This window comes from Lolium rigidum, chromosome 4 (assembly GCF_022539505.1).
Source record: "Lolium rigidum isolate FL_2022 chromosome 4, APGP_CSIRO_Lrig_0.1, whole genome shotgun sequence".
Lineage (NCBI taxonomy): Eukaryota > Viridiplantae > Streptophyta > Magnoliopsida > Poales > Poaceae > Lolium > Lolium rigidum.
The window spans coordinates 154,238,103-154,255,136 of record NC_061511.1 but is presented as its reverse complement, the minus strand read 5'-3'; the positions used below and the strand labels follow the sequence as shown (position 1 = coordinate 154,255,136).

Genomic DNA, 17,034 nt, shown 5'->3' with positions numbered 1-17,034 from the left:
AAGTGTTCACATCTACAAATTTGAATGGACATATTATGAAAATATACTTAATGGTGAATCTATTGATACTAATTTAGTATTGTAATTGTTCATATTTTTGTGTATAAACTTGGTCAAATTTTGGAAACGTTGACTTTTGAGTAATGCTTAGGCGCCTTATATTTTAGGACGGGGGAAGGGAGTATATCAAGTTGAGATCTGTCATTTTGTGCTCTTCTTCAGTAACAGGGCATGGACATCTATCACGACTTCGCAATTTGGGGGAAATTTGATCTTCTGCCCCACCTTCTGATGACAATTTGCCTTCCCTTTTGATGTAATGATCATTTTGCCAGTGTGCACTTTGATCTTTTGCCCTTTGACAAGATGGGCTCACGCAGAATGTCCCAAATTCCTACGAACCTGCCTCGAGGCGACTTGTGTGACCGGTCGCAGTGGTGGCGCGGGGAAAATTCCCCTACCATGGGGATTACTTGCACAAGCTTTCTGTGACCCCTCGTTGCTTCTCCTGTTTCCCTTGTCCTAGTTGCGCCTTCTCCCCATAGATTCGTTCAAATGGCCCCTTTGGTCTGACCGAAATGTTGCATTGAGCTAGCGTGCACGAAAGCAACGAGGCTCCATCGATGCAGGGCCAGCGAGGGGAGCATTAACCAGTGTAGTAGTAGCCTAGGAGGGTTTTTTCTTCCTCATTTTTATGCAAATCTTAAATAAATACAAAACTTATCACACACAAATACGTATATGGCGAACGAGGGTGTCCAGCGTGTGGGTTGCGGGAAGAACCGTTGAGCTAATCATGCATTAATTTCGAGTTTATTCCAGCGATTGTTTTGCTGTGGTTCCACTTTACGCGGGACGGATGCAGGACACCGCTTGACACCCTAATGGCGAACTATCGGTTACATTGAAAAGGATGATAAATCGGAGAACATAGTTTGTAAACTCTCTTCTATCTTAATATATCTCCCCGAAAAAAAGATGAAAGGTGGGGCAAAAGATCTACACCTCTTGAATTTGAATAGTGACCAATTATAAGCATGAAACTAGTTATTTTTTATTAGTGTAACAAAAACTGGTCGTGTCAAAAAAGAAAAGAGTTCCTGACGGAAGAACTACAGCAGTAATTTCCTTCAGATACCGCTCTCCGAGCGGCAATGGCGTTCGCCGCCGCCGCGAGGAGAAACCTCGCTTCCCGCGGCCTCTCCGGTCTCCTAGAGCGCCGCCTCCGTCCGTCTACCCACCAGCTTCTTCCATCTAACTCCACCGGCGAGCCCCGAAAACCACCGCCCCTTCCACCCCAGCCCGCACCTCGGTCGTTTCACTTCGCGCTCGCCCCTTGCGGGACAGCCCAAACCCTAAACCACCCCCCATTCGGCCTCCACCTCCTCCCGGGGTCGCCCCGCCGCTGCTTCTCCTCCTCCCCCTCCCGCGACTTCACCGACGTCCTCACCGATGCCGCCCATGCCGCGGCGCCCGCGGCGAGCTTCCCTGGCGAGGTGGCGCGGGCGGCGGAGGACTCGTCGATGGCCGTCGCGGCGGTGCAGCATCTCATCGACGGGGTCCATTCCTTCACCGGTCTGAACTGGTCAGGGTTTAGGGGTTTGAGGATTTTGTGCCCTTCACCGTGTCCTTGGAATTTTTGTCTCCGGAGTACATTTATGTTCCTGATTTTTTCTTTCACTACAGGTGGATTTCTATTGCTCTGTCCACGGTGCTGCTACGGTCTGTGTCGTTCACTTTGTGGATGCTTGCTAGGAAACAATTATATGTAAGATTTTGTTAAGGAATTACCTATGTTCCTCGGTTTGGTTTACTTTTATTCTGATGCATCAGAAGAGCTTATGTATACTGTTACTGGGCGTTATAAGTAAGTGGTAGGTTTAGTTAGTAAACAGCACCTTTTGTAGACCCACATGACCACGATTCAAAACCCGTTCACCACACATCAGCATATATGCATTATCCACCAGTAAATGCTTGCTCTGAATTAAATATCCCTGAGTAACCGTAAAAGTAATATGAACGAGTAAATGTGTGTTAGGCAGATCCCATTAAAATAATTGATTGATTATGTTAACTCGTCAATGCCCTGTTTTAAATGTTAGAATTTTTCCAGTATCCTGTAGGATATCAGTTGTTTTGTATGGAATTCTTGCAGAAATCGTGTACATTGCAAACATGCTCGAACTTACTGCAGAGCTAACTCAAATAAGATTGAACTTTTGCACGTTTTGAAGAGTTATGTTTTGATCATAGGCTTAAACCCTACTCTTTTCCATGCTTCAACCTTACATAGGAGATGCGTCAGGAGGTGCAACAAACTAGCAAGTTATTGAACAATGTAAGTATCTTGATATTATTCATGATCCCTGCATCAAGAGAAGTGAAACACTCTTTGATTTTTTAGTGCTCCTATTGTACTATTTCTGTTGTCAAGAAGTTAACTCTACATAATTATCTGCTGCAGGCTAAAAAAAAAAAAAAAAAAAAAATGAATTAGTGCTAGGAGGAACTAGACACTAAATGAATTATCTGCTGCAGGCTAAGGATGATGCATCAAGAGAAGAAGCTGAGCGTGTTGTATGGTCTTCACTAAAAAAGTATGCAATATGCTTGCTTACTTATGTATATATTTTGACACTATTAAGCGTGTTCCAAGGATGCGATGGGTGCTAATTTTGTTGTTTCTGTACAAACGGTGATCATATGAACATGGAGCAGTCTATGAAATGAGAACTCACTTAAGCAATGTGGGAGAGTACCAATCATGGTGATTTATGGTTCATCAAGTAAGGAAGTGTAAACAAAGTTTGAAGCCTAACAGGCAACACAGTTTAACAAATGTAAAACCTGTCTCCATTGGGGGCTGTGTAGCCCAACATTTCTTTAAAAACTGTACCAACTAAAAAACTGTAGACTCTGTCAGTCTTACTTAGATAAATTATCACACATCTTAGGCAGACACAAATGCATCCAACGGTAACACAGATAAAGCCATGGCTCCATAAAGTTGAAATCCTCCCTCATATATAAGTTAAACATGTAAAAGTGAAAACTTAGTGGGGGCCTTTTTTTTGTGTGTTCTTGCATTCGAAAGAAAAAGATTGTGTTGTTACAGTGAAATTCTTTTGTAGTTGCATAGCGTCCATATACCTTCTTTAGCCAATTGGGTCACTTTTGCTGGACAGTTCAGCCAAATAATATCCTTAACCACATTGCCTATTTGCTACGAAAACATAGTGTCTACATGCATATCTGAAGTGTTACTAAGCCAACTCGTTACTTCTTAATTTGCATAAATAATCCTATGGTGCCATGGTGTGTGTGCCTTGCACTAGCCAACATAATAATAGTTCATGTTGCTGTGTAGCTTATCTGGCATTTCCCCTTCCAAATTATTTCCTCTTATTTCTGTGCTTAAGTATTGAGCTGAGCAAAATTCCCTTTGGCTGACAAGTTCAACCTTATGCTATAAACAACACCTATCTTTCTTTCGCTCCTACTTGTTTCTCTATGATCTAAATGCTTTCCTTTGTTCACACAGGATAGGTGTTGTAATATATCTTCCACTAGCAATGACGCCCTATACCTTAATAACTCTTCACATTGCTGTAAGCTGTCTTCATCTGCTTAGCTAAATTTTGGTACCTTCCATTGCCACAACAGGCACATTGATTGTTTCTGTTTTCACAGACTATTTCATTCTCTTCTCATGCTTCTAGATATCAAACATGGTTGAGAATGTCCCATCTCTAAAAGGGGGTGGAGCATTCTGGTTTACTGATCTGACGACCCCTGATGCTTTCTGCATGTTTCCTATGATGACATCTCTGTTCATCATTCTTACGTCAGAGGTATTTTTACAGTTTCTTCTGATCTAAGTATATGCTTGTGTATTGTGCTATAAATTTTGAGATCCCATTGGTTGCATGCTTCAAACATTTGCTCATTTTTTTTTTTAGCTTGTCAATGCTCCCACTGTATACTGTTTGCATAAGGTATTTTGGTCTCTTAACTCTAAATATATAATTTGAACTTATGAGTAGTGCCACTGGTGTTTGCTAAGTGAACAAAGCTGGAGTGTAGATGGAAAACAATTTTTTTTCTTCCTTTCTGTTTTATGTGTCTGCTTATTTTAGTTCTGTTTATGAATAAATGTATTTCTTTAGCTTTCTTTGCAGTAACTTGCTATTATGTAAGATGCATTAGCACTGGATCTTTGAGACGATTTTGTTGCTGCATGCTGGTGACCTCTCTTTACCATTTCAAGAATTGAAAGTTCTCCAGGTGCATATTTGAGTTTAGATCCATTAGCGAAGCGTGGTAGTGTTTATAAATAGCACCTGATTAATATATTACTTAACAACCTATTGTGCTTCAGTCGTCCATGCATTGGTTGTTGATTGATTGTTCATATATTGGCTGTTGATGGTTTGGAGTGGTTTGTAATTGGCCAAGACACATGATTGTTGTCATGTGCACATGAATTATGATCAATTAGCTGTAAACAGTCTGGTTCTTAAGGGTCCCGAAAACTTTACCAAGTTGCATGTTTTATGCACAACTCCCACGTTTTGTACATGTAATGGATTTGATCTGCAGTTTTGAGTTATTTTAGCGCTTTAATGCATGGATGTAATTGTTTGACCAGAAATCTCTCCTTTTAAAACTTGTTTGACATGAACCTTGAAGGTCTACTTACAGTCTTCTTGTATTATGCCATCAGTTCATCACCCATTACTTTTAAGTTGGTGTGTATGCTGCATTATTTGACTTCTTGTGCAGTTTGCTCTGTGTAATTTCAGATGCATTAATAACATTCAAACGAAGTAGTGTACACTAGATGCATAATTCTTTTGGAAGTTTGCACTGCTGAACTTTGCTAATTTGATGGCATTTTTGCTTATAGTCACTCTCTTCTTCTTTGTTCCCTTTTTTCTTTTAAGACCCCTTTCTAGTTTCTTTAATAAATTTGGATTGATTTATGTTAGTCTAAGCATCTTATGGCATCTTTGCTCTCATGTTTGTTAAAATTTCTTTGTCAGATTCAGTGTTCTTGATCAGATTCAGTGTTAACTGTTCATTTCGAAATGCAAGGCAGTCCACATATTTAGATTTACCTTTGGTCAGTTAAAGTAAAATAATTAATTGACACCAATGTAAACTGGACATATAGTATTTAAATGTATGAGGGCTGCGTCAGTTAAATGGGGCCAGAGAGAGTAATACAAATCTACACTGTTGGATTTATATTTAAAATCACTCCCTGACAAATCAATTTTGTATCACATAACCTATATATTATTTAACTAATTGTTGGTGAAAGATAAATGCTGGAACCATGGATGCTTTGCAGTTCCCAACTGAGGGATAGCTAATAAGATTTTTTTGGCTTCTAGCTGAAGTACAGTACTGTAAGGAAATGTAAAGGATGCTCTGGCCCGATTGACAAAGTAAAAGGGGTTCAGAGAGTAATATCTCTTCTGTCTATGGTGTATACAGCAAGCCTTCCTCAGGTATTCTGGAGCACTTGCTCACACTTGAAATCTTTTCTTATCAATTACATTGAATTTGTGAGGTGTAAGAGTAGTTATATGATTGATTTTAACCTAATGCCATCAAAATATGGGCTTGCATACGTTTTATGCTCATATGCACCTGTTGGTTTGAGTACCTGTGCAGGTAATAAAAATAGTACTTATACATTTGAAAATATTGCCCCCCACTCCCATCTAAACCAGCTTAATTTAGTTTTTTTTTAAATATACCTTAGGTTTCAAGAACAGAAAGAAAATATAATTGTTCGTTTTCTCTTACATATGTATATATGTTCCTATCTTTTGATATGTTAATACAAATAAAAAATCCACTCAACTTCTTAAGCTCTTGGATGAACTAGCTGGTGCATGTATGATGGAACTCACTAGTGCTGCATTAATAACTCCAACCGATGTATAGCTTTTAGGTTTATTACCACGTTAGCAGCTAGTGCGGGAGCTCTTTATCCAATAATGCATTATGGTACATCTACTCTTACTGTCTATGTGGAGGTCAAAGATTGAATTCAAGAGGGACCACTATGATTTATCGTTTCTGTTACCATAAGACCATGGTATGGGGGTGGTAGGTTATAGAATCCATTTCAAGTTCTTAAGCTTTTGATGAACTGGCTGGTGCATGTATGATGGAACTCCAATCCGATGTAACTTTTAGGTTTATTACCATGTTAGGAGCTAGTGCGGGAGCTCTTTATCCAATAGTGCATTACGGTACATCATCTACTGTTACTTGCTATATGGAGGTCAAAAGATTGAATTCAAATACTAAGTATTCCAGATATTGGAAGTAAGCATGTAAACATGCTGGGTTTTTTCTGCTTCCTTATGTTAGTTTCCTGTTTATGAAAGAAAAAAAACCATTATTAGCTCATCTTCATCAATCCCTACGGATGGAATCACTAAAACATCTCCTAATCTATCTCCTATCCAGGCGATTTCTTGTTTCTTCGTCACATGGAGTTCTCTAAGTCTTGCAGAAAGGATAGGTGAGCGTTGCCACAGGCTACTTGTAATTGCAATTAATTTGGTCTCATTTCTGTTATGCCTGACATATACTCCGTACAAAACACACTTTCGTTGCTTGCAGCTCTCGAACAGCCAGCTGTGCAGAAAGTACTATTTGGTGCGCCCTTAATAAAACAAAGGTGTTCCTCTTGTGATGGACAAAATGGGCCAACTGCTGGAGAAGCCCCGTCTCCTGTCAAAGAACAGGAAGAACCAGTTTGCCCGGAGACAAAGAAATCTTCTGATGCTAGCATTCACAGCGACGAGGCTGACAAGAAATCAACCAAAGACAGTTAAATGCAGATACAGTCCCGGCTTACCCCACATCCTATACATTAACTCCCTGGGGCAGTAGCAATATTCTAGTAGCAAACAGCCCCTTGTGCTTTATCTGACTCCTGTGAGTTAAACTGCAATTCTAGGATTACAGTGGCTGTCCATTAAGCAGAATATAGGTATAGCAGCATATCTTGGTTATAATTTACAACACTGCTAACGTTTTATGTCTTCCTTTTGAGCAACTATTTCATGAAATGAAATTTTGGTGGGTGTGTGTGTGGAGGAGCCCCATCACCCGATTATCTGAGAAACTGAGGACGTGGTCTTGCATAGTTGCATATGCCATTTTAACTGCGTTTACGTGAATGTAATGATCTACTGCAGTAGTATATTTGAAGCATGGGTTTGTCATTTGTATTCTTGTTTTGTAACATGGCATGGATTCTTTTTTGACAACTTCATAGCATTGAGAAATTGAATACATATCAGACTGCATTCGCGAAAAAGTACTCTTTTTTTTAGGGAGCGAAAAAAGTATTCTTATCAGACTGGTTAGAGCATCTCGTTTGCAGCGCGCTTGATCCACTGGGTGCTGTAAACGCTGAATTTGTCCTTTTATAGATACGTTAAAATGGCGCGCCAGAAACAACATTTTTACTCAATTGCATATGTAGATAGATCAAGCACAATGTAAAAATAAACTGGAAATATAAATATATTGCAAAGTTCAACCCACACTGCAACCAAATTTATTAAAAATTAGACTACATTATTCGAAATCCCGGAGGAGTTGGGTGTTGTCGACGACACCGGAGTCGATGTCCACTCGAAGAAGGAGGAAGAATCGACGGTGATCGTCGACGGACCAGCGCCATTCTTTTTCTCCTCCTTCCCCGTGGCCTTCTCCTCCTTCTCCTTCTTCTTCGCCTCCTTCTTCACCCTCCTCGCCTCTCGGCCGCGCTTCTTCGCCCCCTTCTGTGCCGCCTTCGCCTCTTCCTTATCGGCGTAGAAGACGACCTCCGCGGCCACGTATTTCGGGAAGCGCCGCGCCCACTCGAGGCGCATGCGCTCGTCCCGCTTGGCGACGATGAGGCGCTGCTTGAGCTCGCGCTGGAGCTGCCCCGCCTCGCGCTTGATGGCCGGCGGCGACAGCGCACGGGCTTCTGCCTGCTCCCGCGTCCAGACATCGTCGAAGTTCATGGAGCGGCAGGAGCGGCCGAGGTGCCAGGCGACCGCGTCGTACGCACGCCGCCTCGTGCGCCTTCTCGAACATCCTGAGCCCGATGCGCTCGTAGTCGCTCCGGATCTCGTCGTAGAACCTCTCGTTTGAACGTGCGCGGACACCGCGGTAGCCGGAGCTCGAGCGGCGGGGAGGCATCACGGCGGCGCGGACGCGGATCGAGCGGCGCGCGAGCGAGGTGGAGCGTAGCCGGAGCGACGCGGGGAGCAAGGTGGAGAGGTGGCGAAGCGACACACGGCTGAATGTTCCTGGCGGTTAGGTGCGCGCTCTGGAAACAACGCGCCAGCTTTGGCACGTAGGATGGCGCAAAAGCCGGCGCGCGGCAAAAAATTAGCGCTCGCCTGCTAGAGGTTCGCGCGCCTGCTCCCGGACTGCATTTGGTGGTTTTTTAGCGCCCGTATTCTGTTGAAGATGCTCTGAAGATGGGTAAATCTTAACATAAGCGCCGCATGACGAGACACAAGACACATATATATTTCCCATGAAGGAGATGTAGCATCGATGCTGAAGTGATCACCATGAATTGACGTTAAATTGCACTGTTTACAATACAATTGTGTATCAATACAAATTTGGGACTTCGGAGATTACACGGCAAATAGCGAGAGACGGATCAATGATCTACATGGAGATGCTTGTCGTTGTGGATGGTGCATGAAGCGGCCGGAATCTATGTAGCTGCACGAGCCGCTTGATGCCGCGGCACATCTTGCGCAGGAAGAAGCCGCCGCCGAGCTGTTTGGCGTTAGAGTCGCCGTGGCACGCTCCCACCTGGTAATGAAGTAGCCAATCCTTGCAGTCGACGTCCATGGCGAAGTTGTCGAGATTGTGGGCGAGCACGCGGTCGCCGTGCCTAAAGAGCAGCTCCACCTTGAGGCTCTTGGCGTAGATGGTGGAATCGCTGGGGCAGGCCTCCGCGGCCGCCCTGGCGACGTCACGCGCGCGGTCGGCGCCTCCATTCCAGACCTCGAAGTTGATGAACATACACCAGAAGTTGACGCCGCTGTTGTCCTCGCCGGCGTATATGCGGCCGCCCCACTCGAGGAACAGGCCCCTGGCGGCATCGACGTTGCCGTCGCGAAGCTCCATGGCGATCCACGCTTTGTAGATGGAGGCGTAGTCGGCGACCCTGCTGCATCCGAGCGCGCTACGCAGGAGGAGGCGCGCCTCCTTCATGTCGCCGTCGGCCTTGTACATCACTCGCGCCTGCTCGCACCACCGCTGAGCGTAGCCTCGGTCAGCTGGGGTAGGCGGAGTCCAGCATGTCGTAGGCGCGGCGCCGGCGATCGGCTGCAGTGACGCCCCGTCCTCCAATCATCGGCATGACGACGCCTTGCCGATGAAGAAACTGGTGATGGACTGGAGCAGAGCTAGGGTACAAGGAACTGGAGATGCCGAGATGAACTGGGGATGGTTGCTACTTATTTGTGGAAGATCCCGTGTCCCGTCCCGTGCACTCATGGTATTGGTGTCGGACCCGGAAACCAAACGGATACGGACGTACCCCTAAGTCCTAACTCGTATTCCTGTCTGGCTGAGTCTAAAACTGGATTGGAGTTGCGACGAAACCGAGTTGAGTTCGGCGTACGTACTGTATATTCAAGGCCTGCGTGGATTACACGCTATATGAGCCAGCCACGGACACTGTCCATTTGACAAACAGTTACCATAGTTACTTCGATTCTGAATTTCTGACTCAAAACGGATGGGACATATCCGATCTTCAATTCGGGCTCCGACACGAACTCCAGTGTAATCAATTTCCAATGGAAGACTAACCATCAGTGAACCCAGACAAAAGAGAATGCTTATACCCCAATAAGGTTCACAACTGAGACAAATTCTTGATGTTGCAAATCTTGCAAATAACTATGAACCGAATCATCATAATCCGAAAAAATTACAAAAACCACCATAATTTGGTCATTTGAAAAAACACCACCACAATTCTGTTTTGTGAAAAACCAACCTCTTTGAGTCATGTTATTTTCCGAAAAAACTGAACGCTATGTTTAGCCATGCTAACGACGATTCTGACCGGTGAAGCTTGCTATTTGGGTGACATGGCATGATGAAAATGATCCAAGGACACATGTTGGACATATTTTCTATTGTGGGTCTTTTTGAAAATTTCCGCCTCTCTAAAAATAAAATAAAATCCTCACCTCCTTATCTACCGCCCCCAGCAACTCTGCAAGCCGATATTTCCCGCCGCCGGCCGCCCCTCGCGACTCCCCTTCTTGCACGAGAGCTCCTCAACCCGTAGCTCCAGTCAGTGCGTGAGCTCCCCGCTACAGCGATGGCCACCACATCGTGGAGCTCACTATCTACACGGGCGGGCTCGAGGTTGGCCAGCCTCCTCCCACCGCCACCGGAATTGACGCGGTTGTCAGCGAAGCCCCTCCTTGTCCAAGAGATGCGGAGCGGAGAGGTCATGGGCAAGGTTAGTATAATTTTCTTGTCAACAACATCGTATCGTAAAATCATATCGTAGTATCACGATACTGCAAAATTCTATTTTTGTAAAAAAATATGTATATATATTAATAATTTACCTCAAATAAATTTTAATTCAATCTTTAATTTTAATTTTGAGCATATTCTATGTTTTTAGTAGAATCTAATGATCTATTTAAATAATGTAAATATGTACTAACTACTAAGTCATCCAATGCATGATATAAGAATAATTAATTATGAACCTAAAAAAAAGAATGTGTATCAATGAAAATTTGGAGACTTTGGAAATAATAGAGCCAATATCGAGGAGTATGTTTTTTTTTTGCGGGGACTGTTTTTTACTCTTTTTTTATTTAGAGAATGACTAGTTTTTACTATGTGTAACATCTAGGCAGTGACGCTTCTGATAACTCGGCCAGGCCCAATAGCACCCGCAGGCCGAAAGCCCACGCCGGACTCCTCGGTCATCCCACCACTGCTCCGCCGTCGTCTCGCCCCCGGCCGTCCGTCCCCTCCGCGCGCCGCCACCCTCCCCAAAGAACCCCATGGCGTTCGCCGCGAGGAGGAGCGTCGCCTCCCGCTTCTCCCACCACCTCAGCCGCCGCCTCCACCCCTCCATACCCCACCTGCTCTCCTCCCGCTCCAACGACGACGACCCCCCGAGCCCCTCGCAGCCGCTGCCGCTCCCGCCATTCCTCCCGCCCGCTTCCAGAGCTGCCCAAACCCTGAACCACCTCCTCCCCTTCTCCCTCCACCACTCGGGTCTGCCGCGCCGCAGCTTCTCGTCCGCCGCCCCGGCCGGAGAGGTTGATGCTGCTGCGAGCGTCCTCGCAGACGCCGCGGAGGCGGCGGTGCCGGGCCTGCCGGCGCCGTTCCCGGGGGAGGTGGCCGCCGCCGCCGTCGACTCATTCTACCCCGTCGCCGCGCTGCAGTACCTCATTGATTACGTGCATACCTTCACCGGGCTGAACTGGTAAGCTTCGCGATGCAGCTTCTGCGGTCCGGGATCTGTTCCCTTGGATCGTGTGCTTGGTTTGCTCCTGCTCGGCTCTCATGTGAGATGTGGTGGTCAGGTGGGCTTGTATTGCGATAACGACGGTGCTGATCCGGAGCGCGACCATCCCAGTGCTGGTGAACCAGCTCAAGTCCACGCAGAAGCTAAATGTAAAGTACTCGCAGTGTGATTCACCGTGCATTTTTCTATACAATTTGTTTGCTTGGTGTGCTAGTGTACGTGTGGGTCAAAATATATGCAGAATGTAAGTGTCCTTTGGGGAATATGTAACCACTTCATTCCCTACACTACCATACAAGCATGAGCAGAGTGTTGTGTTAGAGTGGTTACATGTTCCCCAAATCACTTAGTGATGTATTGTACTGCACTGCTGCTCCGTCCTGTCCAAACACTTGCCTGTTGCACCACCGCTAATGAGTTCTGTTTTGTAATTTTGAACGTTTTATGGACTTCAAAATACTGCATTCCCATCAGCAAACCCTTCTATGCATTATGTAGATGCTATTTCTTGGACCTGTTCATCCACAGCCTAGCCCAGCCTGCAAGCTTGAATTGATATGAACACAAATGTTTCCTACAAAAATGATTGCAATAGTACTATTTGTATTCCTAGAATTAACAAACCAATATTTTTAAATTAAAAAAATGTTCTTTACACGCATCTTCGGGTTGGCCTGCTCCAGGCTTGGGGTTGGCATTTTTGGGTAGGGTTGTCTCAAGCACGGCCTGGCCCATTGTTTTAATAGGTATTGTATTTATAAAACGTCTGTAGGAAGTCACATGCTATCACCGTATCAGTTTAGTTCATTGCTCTTTTGGTCTTTCAGAACAGAAGTCTATTTATTTTGACCTTAGTATTTTATTGTGGTTCATGTAAAGTTTTCATCTGATTATGTCTTTCTTTCAAACTTGACCCTTTTCAGGCAATAAAACCAGAGATGGAAGCCATTAAGGATTCAATGGATGTGAGATTATGTCCTTCTCTTATATAGAATATACTATGTAGTTGCCAACTTATAAGAGAACAGGGCATGGAGAACATTAATTTAATTTCTCTTAGTTAGATACATTATATAGCTAATGCTTTAACCTTTCAAGTTTATTTAATACAGAGCTCGGATCCGAAATCGGCGCTAGAGGGGAAATATAAAATGACTGCACTCTTCAAAAAGTATGTAACCTGGAGTACATTATTCTTGTCTCGATTTTAATGACAATGACACCAGCTGTACATTTCCTGGTTAATATATACTGTCCATGGTCTAAAAATATGTTCACTAGGATTTTGTAATGGAATTCTTTCCGTGTTAAATGGATGTGTTCAAAATTTTGAGACATATTGCGCACCATTGACAACATCATGATCATATTTTCTCTTTTATGTGGTGCATGATGTATTAGAGATAGTTCTCTGTGCAGTTCTTCTTAACTTCTTTTGCAATTTTCCTTTAGGCATGGTGTTAGTCCATTTAGTCCACTAAAAGGACTCCTAATCCAAGGGCCAATGTTCATGAGCTTTTTCTTTGCTGTGAGTAATGCATCTTTCTATCCCTCCGATTGTTCTATGTTATACTATCTTTTGAAGAAAAAAACTAGATATTGTATTGCTTACATTGCTTCTTTCTGATTGTAGATAAATAACATGGTTGAGAAAGTTCCTTCATTGAAAGGAGGTGGATTATCTTGGTTTACTGATCTGACAACCCCAGACCCTTTTTACATTCTTCCAGTGTTAACAGGACTGACCTTCTTGGCTACAGTAGAGGTATGCAGTTTGTCTAGTGTGATTGTGGTGTCTGTGTGTACGTCTATCATTGTGCATGTAACTTGGCGTGCCACTGCTTCTTTCTTGTATTTTTGGTGTTGTAGGATTTAGGGGCCTGTTTCATACCATTTTGCCTGCGTAAACATGTACCCTTGTCAAATGGTGCATTGACTTTTAAAACGTATGGACATAAACAGACTCTTTATGACTGCATCCAGTTAACTACCCTGCTTTCATGGTATCTTTTTTCTTACTGAACATCCAGAATTTCGAACTGCGGGTTGTGAATTTGAAACATTGACTGTGTTAGATGATTTACTTGCCAGTATTGCAGTCTAATCTAGCAAATATATTGTGGTATTTCAGCTTAACTTGCAGGAAGGAATGGAGGGAAATTCTATGGCAGGTAAAATGAAGACATTTTCTAGAGGAATGGCTGTTATGACAGTGCCATTCACAATGAATTTTGCCAAGGTATGACAATATTTAGATATGATTACTCTTTCTTAGTTTCTGTATGTAGATGGTATATCTGATCTTATGTGAGATGATCTGTAATGAATTACATGGATAAATGGGATAGCAACTAGGGTGTCAAGCAGCGTCCCGCTTTAGTCCCGCAATCGCATGATTTAGGCAAAAGTGACTCAAGATTCAAGCTAGAAATAATGAAGAGTGTGAACAAACTCCATCCCGCATCCCACCCGCATTGACACCCTTAGTAGCAACCAAAGATTGAATTGTTTGACTAATTTGTTGTTGCTTCTTAATTGACAAGCATCAAGAATGAGCTTTTACTTCTTAATTGACAAGCATTAGGGATATGTTGCCTTTTCTGTTAAGCTATGCCATGCCTTTAGTTTTATCAGCTAGGAATTCACTGTGAATGTTATAGACCAAATACCATTGTGGTCCAGGTTTTATAATGGGACCAAACAAAGTGAATGGGCTTATGAGTTTTACAATGAAGCACTTCAGAGAGCGATGGAGATACTCCACAAACCAGATCGAGAAACTACTACTACAAGACATTCCAGACATAACTAGAAAGCATCTAACACAAACCAATCAGCACCCTCTCTAGTTAGTCTCTCATGTCTCAGACAAATTCACAACAGAAGGTAGCACAAATAAACTCATTCGTAGTTTCGGAATCATAATATTTTATACCTAGAAAATTGATGACTATGCAAGACATATTATCTCGTGTAGCTGAAATTTTTAATTATGATATAACTACATAAAATAAGATTATCTTATGGCCTGAGAAAATGATCAAAATGACCGTAAGACATATTGGCTCATGTCACGTGGCTGAGAAAATTGATGGCTATACGATAGATTGTCTGGAATGGCTTTTCAGATTTTGTTCAATGGTAGCAAATACTGTTATTTTGCTGCTTAGTTTGTGCTAAGAGATCTGCAAGTAGTAAAGGTCATGAGGGGAACGTATCCGGTGCACCGGGCCTTGTGGAGAGCACCCAGTGCACCAGACCTCGGTCCAAATTCAGAACAAGTTCAAGAAACAAGAATGACAAATTCAGTGTCGATAGACTAATGGGCTTTATTCATAGTCCAATTTAGATAAACTCTGGGCACTCTACCGCCTAAACGGACCTAAAGCGGGCAATGACCTAAGGTGCTGGGGGCCGCTCTATCGCCTAAGCATTCTAAGGTGGACACCTTAAAAACCATGCATGGTAGATAGATGTTGTGTCACCATGTCATTTTTTTTTTCTTTTCAGAATTGTTGACAACTGTTAGACTTGGGTACCAAAATTTGGTGCACTGGGTGCACCACCAGCCCGGGTGCACCAGATATGTGTTCTCAAGTTATGAGGTAGTACTAGAAGTTTGTCAAGCAAGCACAATATATTATTTTCTGATGGCTTGGGTGGATACTCGGTTCTACTGTAATACTGTTTTGGCATGTGAACTAAAATGTACCAAAAATACTACATGCCATTAGTATGCTTAGCGAACAAAGATAGGCTGGATTGTCCCGACTAGTCAAGTGAGCTAGATATATCCACTTCAACAGTACTCACAACATTGTCCTAATCTCCTAGTCGTTTGTCTTGTTCCAGGGAATTTTCTGTTACTGGATCACGTCAAACTTGTTCTCCCTTGTTTATGGTATTGGTGAGTATGGTTCAAGCCTTTTTAAGAATTGATGAAAGAACGGTTGATCTATGGCATTAGGCTCTGTTTCATGGTCTAATAGTTCATGACGTGTGATACTTGGTTTTTATCAGTTATCCGCCGACCTGCTGTGAGGAAGTTGTTCAATCTTCCTGCTTTGGAAGCTCAGGCTGCACCTGCACTGAAGTCAGCTTTCAGTTTATTTGGTGGATCCAAGGCAATACCTTCAGCAAAGTCACCTTTAGCTATCACGGCAGCCCAGCAATCTTCTTTGGAGAAACCTGATGCTGCTGCTCTTGGCTACCGGGTCAAAAATCTTGAAAAGAAGGTGAAATCTAGAGGAAAATCTCGGAAACACAGGTAAAATATGGGCACATAGGAGCTTAAATGAGAGTTTGCACTTTGACCTTGCGGTTGGTTGAGATTTGATTTGCCCTGAATCCTGATATCGTGCTATGATTCGATTTTGCGCAAGGAGGCTGTCACTGTTTCTTCATCACATGTGGCTGCTGTGGCCTTTTTTAGTGTATAAGACCGATTTTGTTAGCATAATAGTTGATAAACCTCAGTAACTTACAATAATTGGTTTTGGTGTTCATCTGCCTAAAACTGAGATGACAATATCTGGTTCCTCTGGACTCTTGGAGAGCCTCAGTGACACAGCAGGTTAAACTATGGCACCAATAGTTCAAATCTTTGAGAGGTATCTTTGTTTAGTGGTGTCAGTTGCCTGTAGGTGGCTTCAAGTTGCTGGTGATTGCTTGTATCGAAATGCTTCCAGTTATAGATGCAAAATGCAGGAATACTTCACTATGGTACTAGATGCTTAGATGATTATGTCTGTATCTTCTGTGTATGCACTTGCGCTTATGTGATGTCCAACTCATGGTATTTTGTAAACTGGCTGTGCACTTTGCCTGGAAAATAATAATAACAAGCTCGTGGAATAACTCAGAGTATCTGTTCCATCTGCCTTCTGGTTTGTCATGTGGCCACTAAAACAACTAGGTAAATTTTATGTACCAGCGATTATATTTGTGTGCCTTCGTGATGTTTTCAGACCTAGCTAAACGATAACTCTATGTACTTGCAGTTGTTGGCAATGATGTTTTCTTTTCCTTGTGCTTCCTGATGCTTTATTTCAGTTTAGTACTAACCATGTTTAAGTTTGTGTACTAATAGCAATATAATTGGGAAAAAGAACAGTCTTGTCAACCTGACAGAGTACACGATTCACCTCTTTATTTGGTATCCTGTTCATTAGGTCGCTCATCTGCTTTGAGATGGTGATGTGAACACTGTAATTTGCAAACCTGATTAGCGTGAAATGCCAGGCACATACATCAGCTCACTTTTGAGTCCGATGGGTTAGTTACAGAAGCAACGGACGACTTTACCAGCTGTGCTGCAAATATTCTTTGGAGCGGGTGCTAATTTTGTCGTGCTTTTCACACGATAGTTCTTCTCTAACTTCAACGGGTATAATATTTCTATTTAAATAGCTTGGAGTTTACGATATACATTTTAGGTATTATTATCAAATATCGACATGCAGGATCCAAACATGCGT

At 43.1% G+C, this 17,034-nt stretch overlaps 2 protein-coding genes across 2 annotated transcripts; both read left to right on the top strand.

Annotated features, from left to right (window-relative positions):
* Positions 1 to 1,482: 1,482 nt before the first annotated feature.
* On the top strand, positions 1,483 to 7,070 carry LOC124647414 (mitochondrial inner membrane protein OXA1-like). The gene is made up of 9 exons (XM_047187364.1): positions 1,483 to 1,585; positions 1,687 to 1,768; positions 2,297 to 2,341; positions 2,542 to 2,600; positions 3,545 to 3,611; positions 3,723 to 3,854; positions 5,400 to 5,516; positions 6,490 to 6,544; positions 6,646 to 7,070. The coding sequence occupies exons 1-9, from the start codon at positions 1,524 to 1,526 to the stop codon at positions 6,858 to 6,860; spliced, it is 834 nt and encodes a 277-aa protein (XP_047043320.1). The 5' UTR covers positions 1,483 to 1,523; the 3' UTR covers positions 6,861 to 7,070.
* A 3,992-nt stretch (positions 7,071 to 11,062) lies between these two features.
* Positions 11,063 to 16,418, top strand: LOC124708640 (mitochondrial inner membrane protein OXA1-like). The gene is made up of 9 exons (XM_047240316.1): positions 11,063 to 11,515; positions 11,616 to 11,706; positions 12,481 to 12,522; positions 12,670 to 12,728; positions 13,010 to 13,085; positions 13,191 to 13,322; positions 13,689 to 13,796; positions 15,410 to 15,464; positions 15,578 to 16,418. The coding sequence occupies exons 1-9, from the start codon at positions 11,088 to 11,090 to the stop codon at positions 15,826 to 15,828; spliced, it is 1,242 nt and encodes a 413-aa protein (XP_047096272.1). The 5' UTR covers positions 11,063 to 11,087; the 3' UTR covers positions 15,829 to 16,418.
* The last annotated feature ends 616 nt before the right edge of the window (positions 16,419 to 17,034 follow it).